Source organism: Halichoerus grypus, chromosome 2 (genome assembly GCF_964656455.1).
Source record: "Halichoerus grypus chromosome 2, mHalGry1.hap1.1, whole genome shotgun sequence".
NCBI lineage: Eukaryota > Metazoa > Chordata > Mammalia > Carnivora > Phocidae > Halichoerus > Halichoerus grypus.
In genome coordinates, this window is record NC_135713.1 from 137604431 (window position 1) to 137625655 (window position 21225).

Sequence of the window (21225 nt, forward strand, 5' to 3'; positions counted from 1 at the left end):
CATGTAAACAAATAATTACAATAAAATGTGCTATAACAGAATAACATGTATCATCCAAATAGGAACTTTTTTGAGAGCAGAAGGTGACACTATTAATAATCAATGGAGAAACAGGCATTATCTGGGACATAAGTCTCACTATCTAGCAGAGTTATACATTAACTGCTGTACTAAACTACATGCTAAATTTGAACCCATGTCTGATCTCTTTCCACTGTATGCATAAAATATACATGTACGTCACCAGCTAGAAGGCATCAATCCTACATCCTTACATAAGAAAAAACATTTTAAAACACTGATTTCTTTTAAAAAGTATCTCAAAGAAAATCTTTTATCTTCTAAAATAATTTCCAAGGGTTCTGAACTTTGTTTTCTAAATATTTTTTTCTCAGCCAGTTCATCTACTATATTAAGATGCAAGCTATCTTATCTAAACTGATGGCTTCTATGTTTCAAAGATAACTTCTTGTATTCTAGAAATTTCTATCTTTTGGGGTGCTTGGGTGGCTCAGTCGTTAAGCGGCTGCCTTCGGCTCAGGTCATGATCCCAGGGTCCTGGGATCGAGCCCCGCATCGGGCTCCCTGCTCAGCGGGAAGCCTGCTCTCCCTCTCCCACTCCTGCTGCTTGTGTTCCTGCTCTCGCTATCTCTGTCTCTGTCAAATAAATAAATAAAATCTTTAAAAAAAAAAAAAGAAATTTCTGTATTTTGGATATTGCTATATGCTATGTAAGCCTGTCAAATTCCACATGTCCAAACAAAACCTATGTTCCACTATCTGTAACTCCTACATATCACACTTCCTCTTGTGATCACAGATATTCTCAAAATACTCTAAAATCCAACTGTCAAGTAATGTCAATTCTATCGCCTAAATGCATTTCATATCTCTGCACTCCTTTCATTAGTCATTCAACATTAATTAAGCACCTATTACATTAAAGGTCCTCAAATAAATTCTTATTTCTCATTCAGATTACTGTGAATGCATACTGTGCAAAGGTAATTATAAATAATTATAAATTTTATCCTCCTGTTCCTTCCAATTTACTGCTACCAGAAAAATTGTACAAAACCATAAATCTTAGCTTATCACGAGCCACTTTCAAAACCTATAGTATTTTTCTGGATAGTCAAAAAGAATTAAATTCAAATACCTTAGCATAACTTTAAAGGCCTTCCATAATATGCGGCAGTCTTATCTCCTTATCACCAGACTCACTCCAGCCTCAATGAAGTCCTAAGCGTTAAGAGAATGTACCTTATGCTTTCTCTGTGCCTTTGCTCAATGCAGTAGATTAGTAAAAATGGCTTTGGGATTTTTTTTTAGTGCAGAAATATGTAAGTGATATATACACACATTATCTCTTCTTAGAATTCACTTCTTTTTCTCTCCTCCCATCTATCCCCATTCTCAATGTTAACATCTACCTAACTGCAGTTCAAAAAGCTCCTCTTCAATGAAACTTTGATTCTCCAGAGAGAATGAAAGTCTCTTTCCCAAAACAATAGGTATTGCAGTCAATATTTGTCTTCATTTCAGTATAAGCTCTAAAAGAACATGATGTTTTACTTATTTTTTATTCCCCACAATCTCACACAAAGCAGAACTGAAATACAGGAAAGTAATAAAAGAAACAGCCTAGTCAAGTGATATTTCATTTCAGTTAATCCATTTCTTACCTGCAGGATCCCAAGTTATGTTGTGTGCTATTGATTCCAGAAAAAATTGGCCACTTTTCTGCCATTGACTATATAATTCCTAAAATTGAAGTAAAAAACTCATTTAGTCAATTATTATTGGCAGCTTTTCTGTATCAAATACATACATTCATGCTTATTATTCTTAGTAATACATGAAGCCATTTTTTTGAGGTACAAGTGACCATGAGTCATTTTTAATGGGGAACAAAATGTTCAGTTTAGTTGAGAATAATAAGAAATATGTGATGGAAGAGATTAGTGAGAGAATGAATACCCATTCCTGGAGGTCCAAAAGTCTGTCTCAGCACAAAAATCCAGTAAGTATATGCCACTTTGGACAACATTCTCGTTAACCTCAGATTTTAAAAATTACGATTACCTTATATTATTATAGTTACAAAGGTTTAATTCTAAATGTGTCTGTGTCCGTGCTATCTGAGGCTTCCTTCTCTTTTAATGTTTCATCCTCACCTGAGATCAAAAAGTACGTGTGAAAACTCAGATTACGAAATGTAATACTTCCATTATATTATATAATTTAAGATTTTTTCATTCGTTAAAGCAACATTTTTTCAAAAGTTTTTACCTGTAAACCAGTAAGAAATATATGTTGCGAGGGGACCCAAAACATACACACACATAAATGCAATCTAAGTTTACCCTTACTACATGTGATGCACTCTATCATTTTCCATTTTACTTCCTTTTCCTTTAAATTCAGGCTGTGGCCTACTAAGTTGATTTCACTAACCTCTAAAAGACTGCGACCCATAAACAATCTTTTAATGTGATGTTTCTCATACTTTACAATAACCTGAGATGTTTTGGATATGTTCTGAGGCACGTATCCAAAAGTTCAGGCTCAAAAAACCCAGAATGAGGAATTGTACTTTAAATGAACACCCCAGGTGATTCTGATACAGGTGGTCTGCAGAATATGCTTTTATGAAACACTGCCTTGCAGGAATGGCTCTTAATCATAGTGCACAACAGAACCCTCTCCAGAACTAGACATAGAAGTGCCTAGTCACAACCCCACACCTACAGATACAGAAATCCCCAAGGCAGGATCTGGACACATGGTCCAACCAGTGATTCTGAAGTGTTCCTCTCATGAAGAATCACCACCTTAAAAGAATATTCTAGAATGTATACAGGAAAGGAAATAGTATCTTTTTTATGAGAATCTACAGATTCTCTGGGTAGACCCAGAAATTACAGATTCTGTGTACCTTCCAAGTCCATTTTTCCATTTGATCCAGTTTTCCCCTTTTTCATCAGGCTTTTTTTTGTTTAACCCTTTCTGCAAAGTCAGTGCTGCCTACTAATAAACCAGCCTCTTCTCACTCATTTTTAGCATTACATTAAACAATTTTATTTAGTACATGAGAAAATGGGCAAAAACCAAAACTCTTTTTTAAAAGTCAGCTACCTCATTCAATAAATATTATAAGTACTATTTGAAATACATCATTCTGAGCACAGCAATCACTTATTTCTACTACTATCAATCACGAATTCATAGGTTATCAGGGCCTCTAATATTGGATTCATTAGGTAATACACAACACAAATATAAATCAGGGGAGGGCTGTGGACTCTCTTTCCATGAAATTTTAAAATGAGCATCAGTTAACTTAGAGAAAATGTTTTCATTTACATAAGGTAGGGAAAAGAATGCTCACAACACTCAGGAATCAATACAGCTGGTTTTACTTAGTTCTGTGGCTCAGCAGCTATTCCGATGGTCAACCAACTAATTTTCTTTGGGTCTCTGCTGTCTTATTTATAAAAAAAAAAAAACAAAAAAACAGCTGTCATACTAAAACAGAGGGAATTTGTAAGATACTAATGAGCTAAGTGAAAATGAAATGAAAAATATTAAAAGATATATATATAAAGGTATGTATATTATTAAAACATAATTATTTATAGTGAACATACTTCTGCACAGTTTTTGACATCATGTCATTGTTCCAGTATTCCCATGAAGAATGAATAGCTATTAACCAATTTCAGAATTGAACAAAGGGCCTCGTAAGACTGACTGGCTTAGGATCAAATGGCTAGAAAGCAGCAGAGAAAGAAAGAAAGCAGTCCTATGGCTCCTAAGATAATGTTCTTAAGACCATACTACTCTGATCCTCTTTCCTATGGTTTAAATCACCAGTTTAACCTTCAGTAGAAATGGGTAAAATAACCTTATCTATTATATTTAGAGCATTAAAGCACCCAAGAAATCTAGTATTTATAAACTATTGTTTTAACCAGCTTTCAGAACTAATTCTGAATATAGTTTCTTCATAAAGAAAAACACTTATTGACCTTTTAACAGTTATATTACATGATACAATAAGGGCCAAAAAAAAAAAAAAGTCCTGAAGGTACATTAAGACTCTGCAATTAAAACATGTAATTTTAAGAACAAAATACTTAAGAAAAAGCAGAACTATATAAAAGTAGATAATAAAAACCGAAAACAAAGTGCCACCCTTCGCTAGATAATGGTGTTTGCCATTAGCAATAATTAACTACCGAACTTAAAGTTGTGACTCTTCAAATACTTATTCTAAAAGAAAAATGTCAGAAGAAAAAAAACACATATAATTCATCAACACAATTTGATTTACTTGTTTCAATCTAAGATTTAAAACATATTTTAAATATGGAAGTGGCATTTAACATCTATCTTTTAATCACGGTATAATTTATACGATTTATCTGATGATCACTCTGATTTTGTACTCTTAAAAATAGTGTCTTTTAATACTCAAGACATTTCAATTCCTAAAAGAAAAATGATAAATTACTGACCAAATTTTTCTTTTGCTTCGGTAGGTTAACTGGTTCAAAAACAGAGATAGCATTTCCATAGGATGCTGCAATCTTATAAAAAGAAAAAAGAAAGAAAACTTACGGATATGTTAACTTACTTATGAATCAAAAGAGCAAAAGAAATTAATAGTACAACTTAAAATAAGCCCCCCCCCCACAATTTCATTTATCATATTTGAGAATATCAGTTTTAAGAGACCACCATACCTGAGTCAGAATTCCAGTACTGTCACTTACTGAGTAACCAGCAAGTTAATCTCTCTGTACCTTAGCGTCTCTATCTATATTTATAATATGCATAATACTATAAACCTAATGGAATCAGTTTGAGGATTAAAACAACATCTGTAAAGCATCTATATATAATTACCTGTAAGATACATGGTAAATATTAATTCCCTTCCTCATAGAAAAAAATGTATTGTTATATTCCTTGTCAAGTGGAAATTAGATAGGACTTAATCCATTTCTAGGTTATCTGTCTTCAAAGTTGACAATTCTGTCACTGTGTATTTAGCTTTTTAAAAATAAAACTTAGATCTATTCCTTTGTGAATGCTCTAAGAAATTTATTTTTTTTCAATACTCCATTTTATCTGAGCATCTTTAAAATTTACTCTTTCAATCAATGGCTCTGTTTTATAAGGTGGCTACTATTATAGCTTGGGTGAGCTACAATGAAGAACAACGAAATATCAGAAATGAAGACTGATAGATACAAAAATGTATAAGGGATAAAAATAAGAGAATATAATCTTGAGAAGAAGGGGGTAAGGAACGAGGATGTAATGGAAAAAACTTTCAATGGCTATTTTTCATTGTTCTGAGAAGTTCATAGGACATAGAGATCATCTGTACTGAGTCAGTCTAGGAAGGAGTATTTAGTTTGGGCTTTTAAGAGTGGGTCAGACTTCAAAGAGCAGTGAATATTCAATTGTAGAAAAAGAGCATAACACAAGTATTGAACACCAGTGCAAAGATTAGAAGAAGAGGCAATGTACGCCTAGAGGTGACTACCAGCTGAGATGGAACAGAGTGTCCCTTCTAACAGAATGATGTACATATGTCCAAAAAGGCAGATCTAAGCCAGGTTGTACAGGGTCTCATGCCAAGGTGAACAATTTGAACCTTCCCAAGGTAAAGGGATGCAAAGAATGTTTTTAAGCAAATGAATAAGAGAAATGCAGATGAATTTTCTCATGAAAATTAATTAAGTCCTTCAGAGAAAAAAAACCAGTAATGCTAAAATACTGGATGTCTACGGTATCAAGCAGCACTTCCTTCTTAAAGGCAAACAGAAATCTCCAAGTATCATAACCTGCAAACTTTTTTCCTGATACGGCGAGAAGTCATTTATTTGTATGAATATCTGTGACACAAAGGAAATCTGCCCTTTATGAAAATGACTATAGGGGATGCCTGGGTGGCTCAGTCGTTTAAGTGTCTGCTTTCAGCTCAGGTTATAATCCCAGGGTCCTGGTATGGAGCCCTGCTATGGGTGGCCCTCTCCCTGTTCAGCAGGGAGTCTGCTGCTCCCTCTCCCTCTGCCACCCCCCCTGCTTGTGCTCTCTCTCTTTCAAATAAATAAATAAAATCTTTAGAAGAAAAAAATGACTATAAACCAAATGACCTGTTTATTTTAATCTGGACTGTCATGTAATCTAGGTTATCATGAAAACATAACTCATATTTAAAGTTATTAAATGGGATTTCCAACATAGCCAGGCCTATGTGAGTGTAGATGTTATAAGCAAGTTTTAATACAATAATGAAGATTACAGAACTATAGAGCTGGATATCAAACAAACATGAAGAGAAGGGGGTTCCGCGAAGCCTCAAGGATTTTCAACATTCCATAATAAAAATCATTTTTGTAATATAGTGAGAATTAAAGATGTGAACAAAAGAAAAGACAGATGAGAGACACTTGTAACTGTAAAGGGAAGGGACACAGGAGTAATATAGTAGTCCAAAAAACAGGTAAAGATGGTAAGAGCCAAACTCATTTTACCATAAGTACCACCAAACTAGGTACTAAGAGGTAACTTTTCAGACTGGCAGGTTCATTAGAAATGATTAGATTACGGACGCCTGAGTGGCTCAGTCGGTTAAGCATCTGCCTTCGGCTCAGGTCATGATCCCAGGGTCCTGGGATCGAGTCCCACATCGGGCTCCTTGCTCGGCAAGGAGCCTGCTTCCCCCTCTGCCTGCCTCTGTCTCTCTCTCTCTGATAAATAAATAAAATCTTAAAAAAAAAAAAAAAGAAATGATTAGATTAAAAAAAAAAAAAAAAGATTGGGCCCATTTGATTCCTCACACAAAATGTTCCAGTGCAATCATGTAGTGCAGTAATATATTTAAATATCCAGCAAAAAATTAAGTAAATTTGCAAAGTTGAGCCCAATCCAGCTACAAGCATGCCCAGGCCTGGGACCCGCGCCTCCATGGCGCTGTATGTAGATTTACACTGTGCTGCCTCCTAGCCATGACTCTACCAATTCTGCTGCTGCACAGAACTGTACTTCACCGGAGACAGAAGCACAGCCTGATTCTGTTGTTGTCGTTGCTGTTCTACTTTCAAGGTTACTTGTTACTTTACATATGCAAATAAAAGTCCAAACAAAATTTTTCATTTTTCTCATAGACTTGGAATAAATTAATCTTACAGACTTGGAATAAATTAATAAAAAACTATGCACTTTAGAAGAGCTGAACTCCATTTCAGTACAAAGTTTATCCAGAAATTACAAGGAGATACCTGTACAGAGAAAGAATGACTCTAACAAATGATTTCTCTTCAGTAGTTTATTTGCAAATAGATTGAAGGTTTATTGTCATTCCTTTTCTTCAATTTTTAAATAAGTAAGCTTTAGACCTGTTCTACGGTTAATACTTCTTTATCAGCTCACAGAAAAAGATTATGCTGTATTTTGAAATTATGTAAGAGCAGACTTCCTCACAATCTCTAAGACACATCTGAGAGAGTCAGGAATTTTGTTCTTTATGGTGCATCTTAGACAGCCAAAGAAATTTGTAGCTACATTGTCCTTGAAACAAAGCAAGCTGCAAATTCAATAGGAAATACACACTTTGGAGATTATCCTGACAAAAACCATATTCAAAACAAATCTCACATTACAAGATTACAAACCTTGCCTTGTTGCATTGAGCAGTCTACACATCCTACTTGAATATTTCCATGTTTAGCTCCTGGGATTATTTGTAATCTTTCAAAATCACTTCCCAGTATAACAATGTCACATCCAGATGCATAAGCCTAAAAAAAGGGGGGGATAAAAAAGGAAAAAATAAAATAAAAAGGATAAACTTGTCAAAGTATTTATCAGGTAGAATACTAGCATTAAATACTGTTTTAACTAAATATTATGTTTTAACAGAGCAATTTTAAATATCCCTTTTAAATAAAATCTCTAGTATTTGAGAATATTTCCTTTACCTCTGATGTTCAGTCCCATCAGCAAATTCAGTCAGTCCCATCTGCAAAATATTCACTTCTTCCACCTCCACTAAATGCTACTGCTCTTGTCTAACCCACCACCATCTCCTTCCACCACTATTAATAGTCTGACTGCTTCCATTCTTGCTTCCCTCTAATTCCTTTCCACACACAGTCATACAGTCATGCTTTTTTTTTTTTTTTTTTAAGTAGACTCCACATCTAATGTGGGGCTCAAATTCATGACTCCAAGATCAAGAGTTGTATGCTCTACTGACTGAGCCAGCCAGGCACCCAGAAAAGAGTAAACTTTAAAAAATGTTTATTAAAGGGGAGCCTGGGTGGCTCAGACGGTTAAACGTCTGCCTTTGGCTCAAGTCATGATTTCAGGGTCCTGGAATCGAGCCCCACATCAGGCTCCCTGCTCAGCGGCGAGTCTGCTTCTCCCTCCCCCCATATGATCTCTCTTGCTCTCAGTCTTTCTAATATAAATAAGTATTTTTAAAAATGTTTATTAAAGCAAGTAATTTGTCCTGCTTAAACCCCCTGATAGTTTACCCATTGCACTTGGAATAAAATCAACTCCCTACCATGGTTCTATGCCCTTACTGTCCTAATTCTCCAAACTCATCTCAAGCTACTCTTTCCATCCCTCCATTGGCCCTGTCCCTACACTGCCTTTCTTTGTCCTGGGGCGTATCAATCTTTTTCTACCTTACTGTGTTTTATCTACTTCTCTTCTGCCTGGTCTTTGTCTAGCTAGCTTTTTTTCAACGTTCAGGTCTTAGTTCCCAACCGTGCGCGTGCACACACACAAACATACACACTCTCTCTCTCTCATTACTTTCCATCACATTACTATTTATTCTTCTTCATAGGAGGTAACACAATTTGTAAGTATCTTGCTTATTATCCATTTTCATTATTGCAAGTTACAAAACAAAACGATAGGGTTCAAGTGTATCTTGCTCTCTGCTCTATCCTCCAATTCTAAATGAAGGGGCTTCTTTATAAATACCTATGGAATAAATGAAGTATTTAACTTCAAAAACAGCCACCATAACCAAACAAATAAAAAGGTATAGTTCAAGGCTTGTTAGCAAGCATTTTATAGCTCTTTTTGAACTTCACAATTAGCAGATCTCTTCCAACCAGAATTCTTTTTGTATCCTTTTCTCTAATTTCTTAGATCACAGGAGTTTCTTCGTGGCTGTCTTCCTGGAATTTACTTATATAGGCCACCATGAAGTATGACACTGACAATAAAACATCTATCACAAACTTTTTCCCATCCAAAAATAAGTTCAAAAAAAGTATTAGTAATTATTTACTTTCTCACCACTTTTGCACCTGCACATATACCTTAATGTAGAAAATAATAATTTATACTTCATGACCTTAATTTTTGCCAAAGCCAAAATGTTTCTGTACGTGCCAGCAAAAAATATTTGGAAAGGTATTTGAGAGAACATACAAATAAATCTGCTCACATTACAGACAAGAAAATGAGGCCTAAAATAGGCTGACATAACTTCTTAGCGGCAGAGTGGGCTTCAGAATCTTGATCTCTTTTGATTCTTGATCTAGTGCTGTTTGTATGACACCATAAGGACTTCCCTAGTTAAGTATCCTTGCCTAGAATTTTCCAAAAAGGAATTAGGGACAATCAAGTCTGGTTTTACTGGCGTCAAATAGTGGAAAAAATTGGCTCAGTAAACAAACAAACAAAAAATCTCATGATGGTCTGCTCACCTACATAAATATCCACAGTGGGATTACAAGGCTTGTCACAAGACTATGAGCAAGAATAAATTCCAAAAACTAATTTAAGAAAAATTTTCATTTGTAATACTCTAAACATCTTAATATTTTAGAAACTGATTTTTCCCCTCAATATTAAATTCTGATAAAATACCAATAGTCACTGTATCCCAAAACATTGTGTCAAATTATAAATGTTTACAATTCAGATTTCCTACTCATTAAACAAAAAATTTTAGTTCCATTAACTGGAAAATATATATATATACATATGCATATATATATATATTTTTTAAACATGTCTTCATAACTTTGCTTTCCTTTTGCCATACCTAAAATTGTCTACCTACTTTCAGATATTGTATAGCAACTATTTTTGTCAACTACAACTCTAAATTTTCCTGAATTAAGTTCATACTAATCCTGAAGTTCCTCACAAAATTACTGTTTAAGACAAGTACTAAACATCTGCAGAGTTGAGAAATGCATAGTTATCCCAGAAATAAACACAGCCCTACAGAGAGGAAGATACCAACTTATTATACAATGAACCCTTGATCATTCCAAGATTAACCCGGTTCTGAATTACCCTTGTTCTTGTGCCGCAGCTGTATTACACGAGTACGGCCTGTCATTTGACTTTCTCTCAGTGACAGTACTAAAACATACAAAGCTTTCTCTCTCTAGTTTTGGTAAACTTCAAATCAACTGAAAATGACTGATCTTATCTGGAATATCTCTCTTTCAGTCCTCACTTTTTCTCTTAGAGTTATAACTAATGGATGACAATAAACTACTATATGGGAGAAAAAAGGGATATAACCAACTGTAGTCTACACTTCATGAGCTATCATGCTAGGGGTTAGAATAAAGATCTTCTGGTATTCTTCATTACAGAGCTTAAATTTTTACAGTTTATTTGATTGTATAATTAAACACAGGATGCACTAAAGACTCAAACCATATTTGCATTACGTTCTATTTCTTAATCATTTTTAAGAATTTGTAAATGTATCTCCTTAAAAAGCCTGCTGTGTATAGGAGATGAGCTGAATAAGCTATAGTACATACCTGCAATGGAGTATCATATAGCTGTAAAAATAAGAAGGAAGCCATCTATGACTGGCATGGAGTGATTTCTACGGGATACTACTAAGTGAAAAAAAGCAAAGTACAAAAGGACATATATGTCATTTTTTTGGATAAGGGACAAGGAAAATAAGAAAACATTCATGGATCTGTTTATTACAATAAAAAACACAGGATGGATGGAACTAGGGAACAATAAAGTTGATTACCTACAAAGGTGGGTAGGATGAAGTGGAAGAGATACAGGAAAAAACGATATTTAAAAACATATTGACATAATGCATATTCAAAGACTTAAATCAATCAGAGTGGGGGAGGGTATAGTGAAACAAAGGAACTAAGTACATTTCAAATGAATACATATCCACACCAAAAGAAAGAAGGGCCAAAGGAACTAAGTAACTTATGAACACAGAATCTGACCCCATTTTTCAGTCTTGGGCAGTGAAAAGGAAAAAACTAGTCCACCTCCCATGGTCAGTCCACTAGTCCTTTACTCTGACACTACCACATCCACAACACTTGACAACAGATGTGGGGTCTTTTAACCACACCAAACAATTCTGTGACACCAACTAGGTAGCTGACAATTTAACTCAATTCTGACACCATCTACCTGAAGATAGTGTCAGATCCCACAGGTTAAGGGCTCAGTCTTAACTGAGACTGTTCTACACTTCAGATGCTAATCTCAAGTAGTGGGACCCCAGATTAATCATAACTTCATCCAACTTGGTTACAGAATCAGAGGTTCCCATGACCTCCTCTCCCTTGGATTTGATTTTTAGCTAAAACAGCTCACAAAACTCAAATACCAGTTTATTAAAAGATATGATGTAGAATACAGAAGAATAACTAGTAAAGAGACATATAGGGCGAGATCTGGGAGGGTCCCAAGCACAGGAGCTTCTGTCCCCATACAGCTGGGTGTATCACTCTCCGGCTACATGGATATGTTCACCAACCTGGAAGCTCCCAACAGCGCCATACTACTGGGATTTCATGGAAGCATCCTCACACAGCCACGATCAATTATTAACTCCATTTCCAATCCCTCTCTAGTCTCTGGAGAATGGGAAGTGGGGCTCAAAACGCCAAGCTTCTAAACTTGGCTTAGTGACCATCCCAGGAGCCATCCAGGTGCCTACCCAGATTTGCCTCATTAGAACAAAAGCTGCTCCTAATACCCTTATAACTTAGGCATTTACAAGGGTTTCAGGAGCTGTGACAGGACCCAGGGTCAAGAACCAAATATTAGGGGGCACCTGGCTGCAGAGCATGCACCTCTTGATCTCGAGGTTGTAACTTCACGCCCCACGCTGGGTACAGAGATTACTAAAAAATCTTTTAAATAATAAAAAAAGAACCAAATATTATAACAAGTTATGCTCCTAATGTTCTTATCACTTAGGAATTTTAAAGAGCTTCTGGAATTCTGTGCCAGAAACTGGGGACAGAGACCAATACATATATTTTCTATTATCTCATAGGCAGGGTGGGGAGAAGTATAAGCAAATCCTGAATGGTTTTTGTAGGTTGTTTTTTAATTACAGTGGTATGGACCATGCAATTCTGAAACGATTTTATATGTATTACAGAACTGAGCAAATGAGCCAAGGATCTCACTGTGTAAGGAAAAGGAACAAAGATATAAAATGGGGAAAGACACAACAGAGTCAAGTAAGGTTGTTACGGAATTGGAAATACTGGTATAAAATCATGTTTTCCAAAATACACATATTTCCATGTACACATGTAAATACATGTTTGTATATGTGTATGTATATGCATGCTAGCCTGCTATATGCATATACATGTGTATACGCGCTAGTTCTGTCCAATGAAAAGGCCAAGAAGCAGACATTTCAGTAGCAATGAGATCACTTAGCACCTTGATCTTGTCCTCTAACAGCATTCTCTACTAAAAGAAACCAGGGCTCCTTGAAGAAATGGCTCATTACAGCACTGGAGCAAGGTGACTACAAGTAGGGGCATAGAATACCCTGTTATAACAGGAAGAAGGTGCTTTAAAAAAAAACAGGCAAGAATCATCATCGGTGGATAGTCAATCTAGGGGAAAAGGATGATGAGGATGCACGGTCTTAAAAGCCTCTCTCACACACTGCTTATTAGTTGTAAGGAGAAAAAAAAATCTGTTACACAATGGAGAAATTGGGCAACACCTTCAATGGTCATCAAAATTAACATCACTAATGATAGATATTGCGTACCTCCAAATGGGATACCTAGAGAAGGACACAACATCACCTAAGCAGAATTTTGGCCAAGACCTCGATTTGATCAGGAAGAAATATCAGACAAATGAGAAATGAGAAAAGGTTTGTTTTTTAAAAGTGGGAGAGAAGTACTGTATTCTTCAAATGTCACTGTTGAAACGAATAAAGAAAAAGAGAAATGATGCTAAAGAGACACAATAACTAAATGTAATCCCATAGTCTGAATCTTGTACTGGAAGGGTTAAAAACACTATAGAGAACATTGTCATATCAACCAATAGAACCTGAACATGGGTAATACATTAGTTAAGTTTATCAATGTAAATTTATGAAGTAGATAAGTATACTGTGATTATGTAACAGAATATTCCTCTTATCAGGAAATCAGACTAAAGTATTTAAGGGTAAAGAATTATATCGTACAGGGCGCCTGGGTGGCTCAGTTGGTTAAGCGACTGCCTTCGGCTCAGGTCATGATCCTGGAGTCCCGGGATCGAGTCCCGCATCGGGCTCCCTGCTCAGTGGGGAGTCTGCTTCTCCCTCTGGCCCTCCTCCCTCTCATGTGCTCTCTCTCATTCTCTCTCAAATAAATAAATAAAATCTTAAAAAAAAAAAAAAAAAAAATTGGTTAAGAATTATATCGTACATAACATCCTCAAAGTGTTCAGAAAAAAAATTATGGAGGCACACACATGTCCAGGGAGCACAAATGATAAAGAAAATAGGAGTACATTATTGCCAATAGCCAAATCTAAGTAAAGAGAATATGAGTGTTCCTTGTACTATTTTTATTTTGTAACTTTTTCTAGGTATGAAATTTTTTTTTTTAAGATTTTTTATTTTTTATTAGAGAGAGAGTACAAGCAGGGGGAGCAGCAGGCAGAGGGAGAGGGAGAAGCAGGCTCCCCGCTCAGCAGGGAGCCCGACGTGGGGCTCGATCCCAGGACCCCAGGACCATGACCTGAGCCGAAGGCAGACGCTTAACCGTCTGAGCCACCCAGGCGCCCCTGAAATTATTTCTAAATAGTTATTTCTATGTAGTAATGAAAACATCTAAAACCTAAATAATTGTTTTCAAAAATCACTTTTTTGTGCTTTCTTTCATCTTTCACTCACTATAGTCTTCCGGGCCTGTTTTCTTCTCTTTGGCACTATACCACAAGCCAATACTAAGTGCTTTTCAATGGTAACCCATTTAATCCCTACAACAAATTCTGTGAAGTACTTACTATCTTCACCCCATTTTACTGCTAAGGAAAATTAGGCTTTGATAGACTGAGTAACTGGCTCAAGTCTCAGAGCCAGTAGGAGGCACAACTAAGACTGAAACCTAGTTAAAACTAGAGGGAAAGGACATGCTCTTACTTACTGTGATATGCTATCACTCAATGCCTTATAAACAAACACTGGCATGAATTTAATAATTTTTCTCTAATTTCTTCCCATAATTAAGAATGTCTTATTTGGACTATGAAGCAACCAGAACTCCCATAACCGCTGACAGGAATGTAAATTATTATGGTACAACTACTTTGGAAAGCTAAACACAGGCCCACCCAATAATCCAGCAATTCTACTTCTAAGTTTATACCCAACAGAAATGTGTTCATATGTACACTAAAACACATGAATAAGAACATTTGTAGCTATTCATAAACACCCCAAAGTAGAACCAACTCAAACATCCACCAACAATGGAATATAAAAATGAACCACAGTATAATCATACAAAAGAATACTATAAAGCAATGGTTCTCAAACTCTCTGGTGTCAGGAATTCTTTGCACTCTTAAGAAAATATTAAGGTTAACCATCCTCCCATACCCCTCCTCAAGGGCTTTAGTTTATCAGTATCAATACTTTCTCTCTTAGAAATTAAAACAGAGAAAACATAATACACCAACTGAATCAGTAATGAAAACCTCCCAACAAATAAAAGCCCGAGATCAGAGGGCTTCACCAGTGATTGCTACCAAACATCTGAAGAAGGATTAATGCCAATCTTTCTCAAGGTCTTCCAAAAAACTGAAGAGGGAATACTTTCAAACTCATTCTGCAAGGCCAGCAGAAATCTAGATAAGGGCACTACAGGAAAAGAAAATTACATGCCAATATCCCTGGCTGACATAAATACAAAAATCCTCAACAAAACACTAGCAAACCAATTTCAACAGCACATTAAAAAGATTACACACCACAGTCAAGTGGGATTCATCCCTGAGATACAAGGACAGTTCAATATATGCATTATATGACAAGCCCACAATATGAACACCATATTCAATGGTGAAAAGCTGAAAGCTTTTCTGTAAGATCAGGAGAAAGGCAAGGATGCCCACTCTCATTACTTCTATTCAAAAGTACTAAAAGTCCTGGCCAGAGCAATTGGGCATGAAAAAAATAAAAGGCATCCAAATTGGAAAGAAACACATAAACTTTCTGTTTACATTTAACAAGATATATTGAAAACCCTAAAGACTCTACCACAAGATAAAAAATAAAAAATTAGAACAAATGAATTCAGCAAAGTTGTAGGATATGAAATTAATACACAAAAATCAGTTGCATTTCTCCATGTTAATGAATTTTTCAAAAAAGAAATTAAGAAAACAACTTACGACAGCATCAAAAAGTAAAATACTTAACAATTTTAAAAAGGTGAAAGATCTTATACACTGAAAACTATAAAATACTGATTAAAGAAATTGAAGATGACACAGATAAATGGAAAAATATCTTGTGTTCTTAGATTGGAAGAATACTGTTTAAATGTCCATACTATCCAAAGCAATCTACAGATTCAATGCAATCCCTCTCAAAATTCTAGCGGCATTTTTCACAGGAAAAAAAAAATCCCCAAATTCATATGAAACCACAAGAGACACCAAAAAGCCAAAGCAATCTTGAGCAAGAACTAAGCTCCAGCCATCACACTTCCTGATCTCAAACTATATCACAAAGCTACAGTAACCAAAACAGTATGCTATTAGCATAAAGACAGGCACATAGACAAAAAAGGCACAGAATCATGAGCTCAGACATAAACCTGTGCACATATGGTCAACTAATCTTCGACAAAGGCACCAAGAATACATAATGGAGAAAGGATAGTCTCTTTAATAAATGGTGTTGAGAAACTGCACATCCATATGCAAAAGAACAAAACTGGACCCTTATCTTACATTGTACATAAAAATCAACTCAAAATGGATCACAGACTTAAATGTAAGACTTGAAACCATAAAACTCCTAGAAGAAAACACAGAGAAAAAGCTCCTTGACATTGGTCTTAGTGATGACTTTTTTGATATGACACCAAAAGCACAAACAGCGAGTCAACCTACAGAATGGGAGAAAATTTTGCAAACCATCTCTGATAAGGAGTTAATATCCAAAGTATGTAAGGAACTCATGCAACTCAATAGCAAAAAAAAAAAAAAAAAAAAATCTGATTTTTAAAAAGGTAAAGAACTTGAATAGACATTTTTCAAAAAAAAGACAAGTGGCTAGTAGGTATATGAAAAAAAATTTCTTCATCACTAATCATTAGGGAAATACAAATCAAATCCAAAATGAGGTATCACCTTATACCTATTAGAATGGCAATCATCAAAAAGACAAGAGATAACGTGTTGGTGAAGATGTAGACCAAAGGAAATTCTTGTGCACTCTTGTTGGGAATGTAAACTGTTATAGATGCTAGGGAAAACAGTAGGAAAGTTCCTAAAAAAAAAATTAAAAATAGAACTACCATATGATTCAGCAATCCAACTTCTGGGTATATATCCAAAGATGATAAAATGGCTATCTCAATGAAATGCCTGCACTCCCATATTCACTGCAGCATTTATTCACAACCAGGACATGCAAACAACCTAAGTGTCCAACAACAGATGGGTGGATAAAGAAAATAGGGTATATATACACAATGGAATAGTATTCAGCCATAAAAAAAGAATATCCTGACATTTGTGACAACATTGACAGCATAATGCTAAGTAAATAAAGTCAAAGAGAGAAAGACAAATACACTACATATGTATTCCACTTACACATGGAATCTAAAAACATTATACTAATAGAAACAGAGAATAGAATGGTGGTTGCCAGGGGCTGTGGGGTGGGGAAATGTGAGATTTTGGTCAAAGGGTACAAACTTTCAGTTGTAAGATAAGTAAGTTCCAGGGATCTAATGTACAGCATGGTAACTGTAGTTAACAATATTGTATTATATACTTGAAAGCTGCTCTAAGAGTAAAGCTTTAATGTTCTCACCATAACAACAATAAAACGGTAATGATGCAAAGTAAAGGGTATGTTAACTAGCCTTACTGTGATAAACATTTCGCAGCATATGCATGTATCAAATCATCACAATGTACACCTTAAATTTAAACAACAATATATGTCAATTATATCTCAATAAAGCTGGGAAAAAAGACATAAATCTATACAGATAATCCAATCTGGGTATCATTCAAAAATCACTTAAAACAGACACATCTTCTTATGCATAGTTGTAGAAGACTATTAAAATTAATTCAATCGTCTCTGTAGTTTATACAACATGATGAGGTAAAAAGCATGAAGTACACCAAGCCATCTCCCTACAAAAAAACAGGGAAAACAGCTTTAAAGTGGGCTAAGTATGTACCACTGAATTCTTTATATAATCCATCAACCTGGTTTAAATAAAAACCTAAGAAGTAATATAATACATAGTATTTCTAAACCCAAATCTAAAACTAGTTTGACAGATTTTTCTAAAATAAATTCTCAAAATCTCCCTTCAAGGTGTCCTGACTATATTGTATAACATTATCAAAACAGTAAGAACAGCACTGATTTATCAAATAAACTACCATGCTATTTGGTACTCAAAATTAATGTGCATTTACTGATCATTGATACATTAGCTGCTTCTGTCAAGAGATCTGTAATCAGAACAATCTATTACTAGCCAATGAAAATGAAATAAATAAGTGAAAATTTTTTTATTAGGTATCTGTAATATTAGGTTTACTAATTTTGAGACTAAACAAGATGCACGGGAAGACCTGAATTCATGTATGTGCTATCAAGCATATAATCATGATTTTTTACTTGAAATTGTGACAGAAAACCTTCTCAAATATTCTAAATTTCAAAAATTACCCAAGGCTGTAACAGTTCGTATTCGAACTTGCAAGTATTGTGATGTCTGTAAAACACTTGGATTTCTTGTTTTCACTGTTCTGTTTTAACCAACCATACCAGGTAAATACTCCAAGGAATTTCTTCCTGGTATAATTCCTGGTTAAATGACTTGAATTGTAAAATGTTGTAATTAACATTTTTCTAATTTTTAAACATATAATGTTAAAATTTAGTATTGCTTCAATAATCTTAAAGGTACCTTAATACTATTTAAAACACAGTATTTTAAAATAGGCCACTTTTTAAAAAGAAGTCTGATGTACTGGTGATGACATATGAGAACCACAAAAATCTTTTTTCCAGATGTAAATAGTATCAAACTTTCCCCTCCTATATTCTCTCCACTTACAAAGACCCATAAACCCCTCCAAAAAAACTAGACAACCAAAAAACCCCTTTCTATTCTCCCACCTATAAAGGTTTCCCTAGAGTGAACAAAACCAAAAGCTAAACTAAAGGATGCTTACCATGACAGAAAGAGGAGAAAGAATGCTAATTCAGCCTCCATTTCTCTACCAACAACTAGATAGCTGCAGTCAGTCTTTTGACTTCTAATCTGGGTCCCCTGGCTGTGAACACTGGGTTGTCTAATACAAAAAAAAAGGGAGCCTGGAGCTCTAACATGTTCGCTCTCTCTCCTATAGCAAAGATGTTTAAATTCCAAACTAGAGACAGGAAGTCCTAAATATTAACATAGTCTATCTCTTATAAATTACCTCCCTTTCCATTTCATTTCAACACTAACTATAAAGTATGAAATGAAAAGAAAAAAAATCTATTGTATATTAAAGCACATATGTCATCACTATGCACAGGAATACTAGAAAATCTAGATTCAAATTAACTGTGCCTCTTTTTAACCTATTTATCTTCCATAAACAAAATATTTTTTATTTTAAAAATAAAAGTTGTCAACAGATCAGGACCAGTTTACTCACATATTTTCACTCTAAAAATAGTAGGAAATTAACAAGGAAAAAAGACTGAGGGAAGCATTCAGGTAAAGAGAGAAAAAAAAAAAGAATTTTTGCTTAGTGTACAGGAAAACCATCGCTCACCTGATATTGAGGGTAAAAAGCATAACAAGTGACTGAAAAAAGTTTAAAGGAACTTTAATAGAAGTATTTTATTTGGACTCAAATCTAAATTATTAAAGCTATTTTAAAACACAGAGACTTTTAATTATATTTCAGTAAGGCTTCTTTAACTACTATTCTTCAATTCAACCAGTATTTATGTGCCAAGGATTAGAATGAGTAAAACTTTAATTTTTATAATTGACATTTTTGAGCGGTTTACATATATTAAACAATGAACTTAGAACTTAGGACATTTTCATGTAACAACCCTATGAATAGGTACCACTCTGGCCCCATTTTACAGATGAGAAAAAAAGGAATTTAAAAGAACTTGCTCACAGATGTACAACTAACTATAAGGGATGAGGCTGGAAGTCAAATCCAAGAAATAACTATTAACAGGAGTCACCAATACCTTAATCACTGTTCTAGATGGTCATAACGAAACCATGGGAGACACAAAGCAATACTGGTTAATGATATAATGAAAGTACAAATAAAGTGCCTTGACAGCATGAGAGACATGGTCACTGCCTACTAGAAGTTCTCATACTAATAGGGAAGTCAAAATATTTCATGCCAGCTTAAGCAGTAAAAGTGTTATCTAATACTTAGACAAACAAATTGTATTAGTAAGTACATATTTTAAAATCTAGAACCCATGAGAGCTGGCATTCAATTTCATTTCAATTTAAAACCTGTCAGACTTCCTTTGGAAAACAGGATCTCATTTCTTTTAATCTTTCAAAACAAGAACAGGTAAGTTATCAGCAAACATGAGAAGGGAGGAATTGCAAACACAGGATGTCTTCACAAAAGGCATGAAGTACCAGGAGGAATAAAATCATTCTTCAAAGGGGTCTCCAAGAGGAAGATCTCCTATCCCTCCCTCAAGTCAAACTGAAATCTAGAGATTTTTTTTTTAGTCTGTACATACCATCTACCATTAATGTTTGCCATCTTCCTATCAAAGAAGTCAAAAATCAGAAGAGATTAAAAACAGAATTCAAGGAGTAAACAATAAATAGATATGCTTTTTAACATAAAAAACCAGGCAATTTCAAGAGAGATAAATTTAAGATGTATATGGTGTCGAGGAAACTAAAGGCAAGAAACTTGTTTTGTAATAGAACTAGCAACTTAATGTTAAAGTGCCAAGGATGGGGGGCGCCTGGGTGGCTCAGTCGGTTAAGCGTCTGCCTTCGGCTCAGGTCATGACCCCAGGGTCCTGGGATCGAGCCCCGCATTGGGTTCCCCGCTCTCCGGGAAGCCTGCTTCTCCCTCTCCCACTCCCCCCGCTTGTGTTCCCTCTCTCGCTGTCTCTGTCTCTGTCAAATAAATAAATAAAATCTTAGAAAAAAAAAAAAGTGCCAAGTTTGGATTGGGTACAAAGTAAGAAGATGATTGTTAATCCTTAAACTACCACCCAAATTAGAGAACTAGGATCTCTTTATACTAAAGAAATGAAAATTTTACTTTACTAGAATCCTTCCTCAGATCTGGGAGAAATTTGCAGTAGGCTTGGTAGATGATTCACGTCTGGTCTATGGAGGGCACCTGGGTGGCGCAATCAGTTAAGGGTCCAACTCTTGGTTTTGGCTCCGGGTGGAGAGACTGAGCCCCACCGCCCCCACCCCCTAGCTCTGCGCTCGGGGCGGAGTCTGCTTAAGACTCTCGCTCCCTCTCCTTATGCCCCTCCCCCCTGCACGCGCAGCTCTCTCCCGTGCTCGCTCGCGCGCTCTCTCTCTCTCTCTGATAGGTAGGTAAATCTTAAAAAAAAAAAAATCTGGTCAATGGAAATAGATTTAAAAATACGGTCGTAGAAGAAGCAACATTATGGTGTACAATAACCACATATAGTCTCTG

At 35.4% G+C, this 21225-nt stretch overlaps 1 protein-coding gene across 5 annotated transcripts in view; it reads right to left on the bottom strand.

Annotated features, from left to right (window-relative positions):
- Positions 1-21225, bottom strand: part of DMXL1 (Dmx like 1) — a 135210-nt gene that overhangs the window by 111746 nt on the left and 2239 nt on the right. For all 5 annotated transcript variants that reach the window (XM_078067597.1, XM_036123783.2, XM_036123786.2 and 2 more), the window contains exons 2-4: positions 7692-7817; positions 4521-4592; positions 1686-1764 (exon numbers count right to left, since the gene is read on the bottom strand). In XM_078067597.1, the coding sequence (XP_077923723.1) occupies positions 1686-1764; positions 4521-4592; positions 7692-7817 (277 nt within the window). The remainder of the gene's footprint in view (positions 1-1685; positions 1765-4520; positions 4593-7691; positions 7818-21225) is intronic.